General features: G+C 37.9%; 1 protein-coding gene across 2 annotated transcripts in view; it reads right to left on the bottom strand.

Moving 5' to 3' along the window:
- Positions 1–9,842, bottom strand: part of LOC138043677 (dedicator of cytokinesis protein 1-like) — a 67,704-nt gene extending 57,862 nt beyond the window's left edge. Inside the window, exons 1-10 of one of the 2 annotated variants that reach the window (XR_011131309.1) lie at positions 9,678–9,842; positions 9,509–9,592; positions 8,702–8,742; positions 7,929–7,984; positions 6,589–6,682; positions 5,179–5,271; positions 4,215–4,270; positions 3,583–3,670; positions 862–894; positions 1–129 (exon numbers count right to left, since the gene is read on the bottom strand). The exon at positions 1–129 is cut by the window's left edge and continues 17 nt beyond it. Coding sequence is in view for 1 of the 2 variants with exons in the window: in XM_068890062.1 (XP_068746163.1) it covers positions 1–129; positions 862–894; positions 3,583–3,670; positions 4,215–4,270; positions 5,179–5,271; positions 6,589–6,682; positions 7,929–7,984; positions 8,702–8,742; positions 9,509–9,592; positions 9,678–9,720 (717 nt within the window). In the remaining variant the exon portion in view is untranslated. The remainder of the gene's footprint in view (positions 130–861; positions 895–3,582; positions 3,671–4,214; positions 4,271–5,178; positions 5,272–6,588; positions 6,683–7,928; positions 7,985–8,701; positions 8,743–9,508; positions 9,593–9,677) is intronic. The other variant, XM_068890062.1, reaches the window with a different exon arrangement.
- Positions 9,843–11,278: the final 1,436 nt, after the last annotated feature.

The raw sequence follows: 11,278 nt of genomic DNA, 5'->3' as shown, positions 1-11,278 counted from the left end.
TTTTGCATCATATAATGACAAGAACATCTGAGCATCGTCAGTTATCTTGCAGACCATGTGCTTCACATTGACAAACACACTGTACTGCATGTAAAATACAACTTCCTTCTTGGGTGTTTCTACTCTGGACTGCAGAATAACATTTATGAAAAAGAAAAAAAAACAGTATTACATGGCCACCTACAGAATACATGAAAGAAAGATGCAGCAGTCCTATCTTTGCTGTCTAAGCAACCACCTTCACAACTGCTGGAAGGACAAGATTTCCGACAGAGAAGTTCTTATTAAAGAAGGCCAGACTCCTTTAATAGCAGCATCGTCATCATGCACACAAATTATACAGATCCATTGGGAATGCCATATCAATTGCCAGCAAGACACTCACATGTAGTATTGAATGAACTTTATTGAAATTTGTTTTGTACCAATTTATTGCGACATCCTCAAACACTCAACTGATCAAGAAGAACACCAAATCCAAATGGCAGAGAAAAGCAGGAGATGTGAAAGGCTTAATCTACCAGCCCAAACGTCACAGCTCCTACCTACATGTGCCCAGCCTGTGGGAGAGGTTTCTGGGCCTGGATTGACCTTACCAGTTACCTCCAGATGCACTTCTCCAGTAACCTAATAACCACTGATGTCATGGTCATCTCCAAATACAAAGGACAAGCAACAGCAACAACAACAACAGCTCTATGCTCGACTATTGATAACGAAGACTTGTGAGAGCTACATGTACATGTAGGCTAATGAACTATGTGTACAGCTGTAGGTTAAGGTGACAAACTTTACATAGGTCTCAGATTCGTGTACAAGAATGATAAAAATTATTTTGTACATATTTGAGTCAAAACTTACCGTTGTTTTTATTCTGCTGGAGGTACTGACATGCTGAAAATGAAAGGCAAACATCACTGCAGGAATGGAATCATTAACAATTGTCATTGTCATCATGGTAATATTTATTGATACATGTATCTCAAGATTATAAAAAGGACCGGTACCTGTAGCCAAGAAGGGAAAACTGTAAACCAAAATTGCTTTCTGGTGGGAGGAAAAGATCCCAGTATCCGAAAAAAAACCTCTCAAAGCAGAAAGGAGGAGAACCAACAAACTCAACTTAGATAATGGTACTGAAATGGAGTCTGAAACTTTACCTCAAGCCAGATTGGTATACATGTAAGGCACGTGTTCTCACCTCTATGAAGAGCTTTGTCCTTCTATAATCTTCTGATACATGTAATAAGTTTTATGAAAGAAGACGTTTTCTGTGTTTGCATAGCCTTATCTAAATACATTGAGGGGTTGAGATAATTTGAGTTACATGTACAGTCAAAGGTTTGCATGGATGGAACTTTCACCTGTCGAGTGTTTTTTTCATGATTATTATTTAAATGAGAGCATGTTTACAAATGTAGTACTTAGCTTAGTTCTTTCATAAATAATTATTATACTGTTATCTTTTGTATGAAGTACAGGTATGTCATTATTTTTAAAAGTGCCACTATCACCTAAAAAACAATTTTTATATTTATTTGGATTTCAAAACTATGTTAACTAAACAGTGACTGATCGAAGTTTTAAGCCTTGAATTCAGACACCTGTTTATTTTAACTGGAATTTTCCTGTTTAATGGTCCACCATTACTAACAACTTCGAGGAGAAAATGATGTCAAAGACTCACTAGTTTAAGAATGCAATGCGTGTGTACGCGGCTGATTTAATATTAATTTCGGCTTTCAGACTTTTAAACTCATGTTTTGCATTATATAATAAGCTGTGTTTACACGCTGAAATTTTAATTAAGCTAGTGAGTAAATGACGTCACTTTTCCGTAGATTCAACCCTCTGAGGTCCAATTGGTCAGTTTGGAACGCAAGTAATGGCGGACCGTGAAATCCAAAACTTACACTCAAAGTAAATAGCCTTTGGATAAAAATCAAAGCCTAAAATTTTGCCAGTCAAGAGTTGAGCAATCTCACTTTCAAAATCTGAAGCACTTTATACACTGTATTAAGCAAACAGATTTTAAAGACTCCCTGTCTACCGAGATGCACCGCACGCAGACACGGAGGTTTTGTAAGATATGAAACCTCCATTTTTCCGTCAGTGCGTTTTTCCTTCTTTAAATCATTTGTTATCGTAGACATCCATTGAGACTTGTTCTTACTCAGTGCTTCTTATTACAGCTACATTATCATAGTTTATTAGGGACGAGATATTTTGTCGTTAAGTGCAATTCGCAAGCATTTCAACGTGGGTTGGGGGACTGAGCAGTTGGACCGACAATCAATTCAAGAAAATCCACGACCTGAGCCGCTAAAGGCAGTATATTTACGGAAATTTGAGTTTGAGATCAGTCATGTCTGAGAGCCTAAATCAATTCATTGAGATACCACAAACTTTTAACTAAAACTGAGTTTGCTGATGTCCTTTTGTGGTAAGCTGAGTGACATTAAAATATTTTGTAATCTCTTTATAAATTAATAGTTGGATATCTACTTATTCTATTTCGAGACTTGTTTGGAATTCTCATTATTTTTTCATATTATTACATTTGGATGAGATGCTTTTCAGAAGTTGGTTAGCAGTTTAAAAAAGCATTTCTGAAAATATTCCCAAATTGAACAGTACCCAATTTGTCGTGTGACTGTTAACGGCAACGTTTGCAGCAGTCAGCCTTCAGTTGGTGAACAAATTTGCCAGAAGAGTATTAATATTCAATGAATAGTATAAATATGTTTTTTTTATGTCAAGACAAGATAAATGATTACTTATACCAACAATGATTTGATCAGTATTGAATGAACTTTATTGAAATTTGTTTTGTACCAATTTATTGCGACGTGAGCTGTGTGAGATGACAAAATCAATCCGAAATACCCAATAACATGTTATAAGCTCAAGAGCAGCAGTACTAGTGGCACTTTATTCATTGCAAATATAATATTTTTATCATTCGATGGATTTTTTCCTTCTTTTTCATTGGCCGAGAGCCCACCACGTGACTTGCAAATAACTGTCTACAAGTAAGTGTTTTGCTGCAAATAACATTCTGCTCATGCGTACCGTAATTGAAACCACGCTCTTGTGTGAAAATGGCAGTTCGCTTTCCTGAGCGTTCAGAAAAAGATCTAATTATTGGGAATTGTGAAAAATAAAGTTAACTCAGTCATCGAATGATAAAATAATTATTAAACTCGGTTATCGCAAAATATCATGATTTGTCAGTGTCAGATCATCTAATTATTCTCATCGGCTTCGGGAAATAATTGATCTGCTCGCCACTGACAAATCACGATATTTTGCTCAACCTCGTCCAATAATTGTTAATTATTCGATCGGCCAGCTTTTCTAGTATTCCTTTGTAGCTTTTTGTCGCTTATTCTCTCCCACTCATTACTTCACACTGAATGAAAATATAAACAAAGGCGCGTAAAGCATCTTGGCAGACACAGAGTCTTTAACACAAAAACCAGAACTACATGTAAAACAAGCTGCCGTGCAACTACATGTACCTACAAAGTACGTGACAAGATCTCTGTTTTCACAGAACCAACTTATTGTATGTTAACTTACCCGTCTGTATAGTTGAATAGCGCCTGTTGAATCAGGATCAATAACATTCCCTTCAGGATCCCGAACAACAAGATCCAACCCTAACGTCCTTTGAAGACAATGAAAGCAAAAAATTCATATACAATCAATAGTTTGGAATGAAATGCTTAAGACAGGAAAAACAGTAACGTATTGGGATCAGCCTACTTGATAATTTTTTTTTTTGGCTAATAATAATTTCACATGTGCAATATTAATATTTGTGAGTATGATGCAATGAGTGATGCAATCACTAACTTTGTTTTGATGTAGCTCCATCTAAATTAATTACATGTACTTAATCTGGAGTCATGCAATCTCTACATTCGCTGTAAATAAAATTTAATGTGTTGATCACAATCATGGGTGGGTTTGTCACAGTGTCTTAGCTATAAATTAATTACTGAAGGGCTGTAAATTAATACTTTTAATTATATTATAAAGTTTTGTCAGTTGGCTTAGTTTCAGTTGTCTTTTCACCAGAATAATTATTACCATGTACATTGTAGAGTGAAACTCCATACTTTTCATAATCTGATGGTGGGTCTGTTTATGTAAATGTATATTTATAATGTACCCTTGAACGTTATTTTTATTCCACTCCTTTGCCTTACCTATTTCCATAATCTATTGTTTGAGTAACTCTCTGTTTCAGTTGCTTCAACTGATCCTGAAAACAAACCAAAACTGTACATGTACATCTGGCATCTCTGGAATCTTATGTGCAGTACACATCAAGAAGGCGAGAAGTTGGCAAAGTGGTTGCACACTGTCATCAAGATCTGCACCTCCCACCAACATTAACATTACATGTACGTACATGACGTGTAGGCTGATTTTTAGATGATCACAACCTGAATAAAGGATCTTTTTTCTATGTAATGAATCAATCATTGCATGCATACTTGATTTACTGTATCTCTTAATTTTGCATATTATTCAAACTTTCAAACTACCTACAGTATTACAAAACACTACTGTCCAAAAAAACTGTACAAATCAATCCTGCATCATACACTTCAAACAAGCTACAGGGATTCGAGTATCTGGAGATGCGCAGAACGTATGCGCAATAACAATACAGTGTAGTAGGCACCGTCCTTAAATGCACAGAACATCCAAAAATGTATTGGGCAATATTGTTACTTAATAAATAAAAGTATCTCAACATTTTTGTCGCAGATAGAATTCAATGCTTACATGGTATACAGTAATATGCAAAATTACATTTTATTATCATGGCTTGTGTTTGTAGCCGATATAACGCGCACTCTGATTGGCTAATTGTGACTGAATTGTAGGGCAATATTCTCCCGTAATGCCCACGGGCCAATTACCGGCTTGCAAAAACAAAGCAAAAGGTAATTAAAAAGCCATATAATAAAATACTTACTAACCGAGCTAGCTCGAGCTGTACTGGGGAATATTGGCCCTTAGCCGTTTTTGAACGGACCTCACTGTGCTCGGTCTGTACAGCCACGACCTCGGGCCAATATTCCCCAGTACGGCGCTCGCGCTCGGTTAGTAAGAAGTTAGTACAGCACAGCATACACTTGTATCCACGAAAACATCACTTACCACTGGCAGAGCTCTAGCAAGGATTTGCCTTCGCCAATCCATTAACTCCAGCATGAGATTCCTTACATCATGAAAAAGAGCCTCCTCTCTCCTCTGTAAATATTGAACTATTTTTACTTTAGCTCCTCTAGAAGTTACATAAAGATGACCAGTCCATAATGTGCACTACATGTAGCTTTGATGACTGCACAAAATTTATGCAACAATTTGCAGCCACAAAAATTTGGTTTTATCAACGGAGTTGATAATGTAAATTGGCCAAAGTACAGAGATTCTAAACGCTGACGTTTCGAGCGTTAGCCCTTCGTCAGAGCGAATCGAGGGATTATGGGTTACGTGTCGTTTTTATAGTAGAGTAGGAGCCACGCTATTGGTGGTAACATGGCAACCTGAAAATAGGAATATATTAGTTAAACGAAAAGCGTTTGTTAATACCGTGAAGATTAAGGGTGCCGATTTGAAAGATGAATTTTTGTTCCAGATTCTTGCGGCTTTCCGTCGTACCTAGATGTAGGGAAAGGCCGCAGATATAGCTATGTGTTTTTTGGAGTGGTTAGGCAGATTAAAATGGCAAGCGACTGGCTTAGATGCATCCTTGTCATTCTTCTCAACATCGCGAAGGTGTTCGCGGAATCGGTCACCTAGTCGTCTACCTGTCTCACCAATGTAGAATTTATTGCATAACGTACAGGTTATGCAATAAATGACATTTGCGGAGGTACATGTGAAACGATCGGTTATCTTAACAGATCGCTTAGGTCCCGATATCTTGCTAGTGTTAACAATGAAAAGACAAGTTTTGCATCGTGAGCGCGTGCATTTGAAAGTGCCGGGTTGCTCGTTAGTTTTGAGCGCGCTTCTAACTAAAAAGTTGCCTACGTTTTTGTCGCGTTTGAATGAAATAAGTGGAGGTTGCGAAAAGATTCTACTAGTCTCGGGATCATTTTGGAGTAATTTAAAATTACTAAGAATGATGCTTTTGACTGTGTGATTATGAGGATGGAAAGTGAGGGTGAATGGAATTCTGTCATTCTTAACTTTTTGTGACGTTTGTAGTGATGACTGTCGATCAAATTGTTGGGCGCGATGATGGCCCGCTTTGACCACAGAGACAGGATAGCCACGTTTCTCGAAGAACTGGCACATCTCCTCTGATTTGCTGGAAAAATCGGAGTCATCACTACATAGACGTCGAAGTCTAAGAAATTGAGAATAAGGAATGGAGTTCTTGACAGCAATTTGCAGCCACAGCTGCATTAGTTGATGTACAGTAGTCTACGTACATGAAAGTTACTTTGAAGTTTCATGACGTTACCTCGTTGTATTTAATGTACAACCTTTTACTTTGTTTCTTTTCATGTCACAAACAACACAACTATCAAAGGACTTTTAAGTGAAGCACAGACATACCAAATACACTTGTTTCCACATGGCTCCCCACTCTCTGAGAACAGAAGTAAGTTCTTCAACCAGGGCTTCTTCTTTAAAAACACTCTCAGTGTCACTAAAAGCAAAAGCTTTCACAGATTACTTGAGACTCGAAGGAAAGAATGAATGGGGCACTGGTACAAAATTCGGACCGGATCAACTCGGATCACTCACCTCAGATCAAGCGAAAAACTGTTCTGTAAGCCAAAACGATTCAACGTTTGCCCAGATTTTACCAAGGTTAGCTTAAAGAATAGGGCTAGGGTGATTTCTCGAGGCCTTATCATTTGTTTACATCGATCCGAGATGAGCAATCCAAATTGATCCCGTCTATTACAGACAGTCATTTAGAAAGTCACATTAATATTGCCACAGATCAAGCAGGGGTATTTACATTGTAGTTCTAAGCACCAATTTAAAAAAGCTTTCAGCTGTAGCCTTTTTGTGATTGCATTAAGTACCTTTGTTCAAATACTTCGATAATTTGAGAAGTTCAAGAGGTGGCCTCATTAGTCTTACAGATATTGGCAGGATCATGGAGTAAAAGGTACACTGTCAGGGTACCAATTGTCTTTCACTCTTCTGAATCTCCTCTTTGTTTTCATCTTTGAACTTATTTCTATCCAGTATGTACAGTCAGCCTAATACTATTCCCAGGACTTTTTTTGCCCTCACAAACAAGTTTGCTTCATGTAATAATTATTTCATTGCATGGGAAAAGATGATCTTGGTGGATGTTATCCAATGTTACATGTAAAATACCATCCACCAGTACATCTACAGTGTATATGCATCCACATGTTCCAGCACTCGTGAAAGTCCCTTTTTGACTTATGGCTGCTTCTGCTTTGGTGGCCTCATACACCAAAAGCCTTTTTATTTAGACAACCATCACTGCAAAGTCGGCCACTTCTGCTTCTTATCCTTTGGTCAGCCCTAATATAACAGACAGATACCGGGTATGTCTGCAGCTGTAGCCCCTTACAACAGTACTGGAAATACATTATGGTACAAATGTATGCATGATTATGATACAGGCAAGATTGATATTTAATATTTCACACTCTTAACCCATTGATTCCTTTGAGTGAGACTTGACAGATTTTACTCTGTCTAACACCAGAGGATTTTACTCATCAATGCCCGGAAGAGCAGTTCAGGAGTCAATGGGTAAATATTTTTCACATTTAACCCATTGACTCCCAGGGGTTCCCCATTGACAAGTAAAATCGTCTGGCGTTAGACAGAATAAAATACTAAGTCTGGCTGGTTTAGGCCGGTTTGGACATTAAAGAGAGTGATTAATGATAGGGCAGATGTACCTTGAGGATTCATCTTTGTTGTCCTTGACATAGATGTATGATGTTGGAAATATTCCCTTAAATTCAAGAGGAGAAAACTGATTTAGTCGAGGCTTGCAACAAAAAAAATGATAAATATTGTAATAACAGAGCATGACTCTTGCACACAGCCAAACCTTTTCAACAGTACACATGCAATCATGCCCAATGAAATTTCTTTCTTGGTTTAAAAATTTTCAATCCTGTTCAATTTCATTGTTTGAAACAAAAGAAAAATCGAAATTGAACTAGTTTGAAAAATTTTGAACCAAACAGAAATCGAACCTCAACATAATATTACCCCTTTGACTCCCGGGGGTTTCCTATTGAGGAGTAAAATTGTCTGGCGTTAGACAGAGTAAAATACTAAGTATGGCCCGATCGGGCCAGCTTGGGAGTCAAAGAGTTGATGGGAACAGCAAGTGCTTTACTAGTATCACGAACTAAAATCAGTCATACTGTAATTATTTTGTTGAAAAAAATTAATAATTACACTAGCTACACTGTAAGTTATTTTCACAATATATATTAAACTTTTTCTTTTCACAATCATAATACATGTATTGCATTTTTTTTTTTTGTCTTCTCTCAATTTTTTCAAAGTACAAAATGTATTAATTCTGCCTCTTCTTCCCATACTAAAGCAGTACAGTTTCACCTAGAGTGGTGCTTAATTGACATTCCAAATTCAATGGAGAATATTACCTTTACACTCATCTTATCTAAGCACATTTTGATGTTACATTGTTTCATACCTTCTTAGCTTTGTTCCTCAAAGAAAATCCACGATACCATCCTAAATTAGGAAAGACAAAAAAATATGTAACCAAATCACGACTGGGCTGGCCTCCCTACTGGGGAGTAGGAAATTTGACCTTTTCCTGGGTGGAGTAGGAGGGTCAGGTTTCAATATTTTGGTCTGTGGTGGAGATTTAATTTTGAATAAAATCTTCCAAAGCTTAATGAAAATGCCTGGGAAGTGTGCATAAAGCATTACATTTTCTAGCTGTGAGAGTGTCAGTGTCAGACCGACAAAGAACCACCCACCTTTGTCGTGATCCCTTACAATGCAGACAACAAGTCTCTTCCTCATACAGCTCATACTAAGTATTCTGTATGTATGTCTTGTTATAGACCTAATCGGCTAACTCAATGTTGTACCCAATTCAAATCTCCCGGGATTAAGATTCTTTGTGTGTTGTATTTGCATGATAACGTAGCATTCATATGTAAATGATATGGAAATACCTGGAACAAAACGTTTTATTCCCAAAGGGTTTGAATTGGGTACAACATTGAGTTAGCCGATTAGGTCTATGGATCGTAAAAGCCCTGAAGAACAGTGCGTGCTTGCTCAAGTCATTTTATTGTTTATTTTTGCTTAAAAACTCTTTGATGATACCCCGTTTACTGCAATGAAATAAAAACGTGCTGAAACAAAGCACAACAATCAAGGAGAGGGCAGATCAGATCAAGGTTATCTGAGCTGAATTCAATTGCAATGCACAAGAACTTTCGGTTTTCATATTTTGATAACTATGCTATTTGGTAAATATGCTTACCTGCGCTCTCTTCGAGTATTTGAACAGTCTCGCCGAGTTGTAGAATGAGTTGATACAAGCCTTTTCCGCGGAAGTTGTAGATGGCTAACGATTTGACACGAGATAGAGTGAATTAGAGATCATAGCGATAAGTGACCAAATGGATGCGAAAATTGTATGATCTACTAACCTACTCCAAGTTGTGGAGTTTTCAGTGCTTTCCACACTGTCATATTAGACTGAGGTTGTCAATCCTCTGCGTGTTAATGCGATGTACCGGTCATAATATTTGTGATTTGTACGGAAACTATCGCACAGGTCGGAACCCGTCCCATCCTTCTCCACATGATGCCTTGGAATTTCCGGGTGGAATACCGCTGACGAGTCCGTGACTGCAATCGTCACTAAAATAAAACCTTCGAGGTCATTTGACAGATCATCGCAATTATAATAATAGCTATATTAATCCATCATTAATTAACAAATACGATGAATTTACAAAAATAAAATTAAGAATCAATGTACAATTACAGTAAATTCTTTCGTAGAATAAAAACTCAGGAGAACACGGTCGGTGTAAAACGCAGATTGCAGACCTGGATAGGAGTAAATGTTGTAGTCACATTTAACGTCACGCAATACAGTCATAACGGAAGTCGCTAGAATCTGACGGAGCCAAGATATGATCCTTTATAATATTCATTTCTTGATTTGCATGTTTGAACCTATTTTATGATCCAGTTGCCAAAATGTAAGACGGTTTTGATGTTTGCTGAAATGTGGTTCCCACCAGTGGAAGTTCATCACTTACTGACTTTCATCAGGAGCCCATCTGCTTTCATTCATTCTGCTCGGTAAAACTATTAAAGCGTGGCATAGACTCTGTTTACGGAGTTTGCGCAAGTGGTCAGAGAGCAGTGAAACTTACTTGCTCCAGATCGCCCCAGAGTGTAAGCATTATCGAACCAGTGCTTAGGGCCGGGCCTTTTTTGGTCTCTTTTGATTTTTCATATCGAAGTTTTAGGGCAGTAATACTTTTAGCGTTGCGTGACCTCGGTCAGGCGAGTGGAACGAAATTTTCCTTCAATAAATAAATCTATACGCTCAAGAAAGCTGGGTTTCAATGCAGTTTCAGAATTTTTGTCGGTTTAAGACAGCAGTCTGCGTTTTACACCGACCGACGAGAACATTAGCTCTTGCAACGCGACTAGCCCCAAGCAACTTTAGCGCGACTCGAACCCATGTCCCAACGATTGTGCTGCACCCCAGCCATCTTGGAGCTTGTCACTTTCAACTTGGTATTATATGAGTCCACTTCTCAAGTGCGATGATCAGTTTCACTACGAATTACATAACCGCAGGTCAAATTCTGAAATGTACGAAACTTCATGTATTCTCTATCACATTTGACATTTGTTACCTTCAATTACAGCAACAGCAGTAAGCTACACTGCATGTTGACAGAACTTCAGTTAATGGTGCATTTAATTAGGTGCAAATACTTGAACAATGGAAAGGTGTAATGGGCTCGAGTGGAGGATATTTAACGATTATTTCATGAGCGCGCGTTGGATATGAGATGGTAAATAGCCAACGAGGCGCGTAGCGCCGAGCTGGCTATAACCAGTCTCATATCCAACAAGAGCGAATGGAATAATTGTTTTATTAAATTCCTTAAACTCCAAAAGTTTGGAAGTACGAAATACGAGCGAAATCGCAAAAAACTTGATGAAGATGCAATGTTGTGTAATACCTTGTGGTCAGACAGACGTAGGCTCATCACAAAAACAT

This window comes from Montipora capricornis, chromosome 3 (genome assembly GCF_036669925.1).
Source record: "Montipora capricornis isolate CH-2021 chromosome 3, ASM3666992v2, whole genome shotgun sequence".
Taxonomy (NCBI): domain Eukaryota; kingdom Metazoa; phylum Cnidaria; class Anthozoa; order Scleractinia; family Acroporidae; genus Montipora; species Montipora capricornis.
The sequence above is the reverse complement of the archived record's forward strand: the minus strand, read 5'-3'. Positions and strand labels throughout refer to the sequence as shown.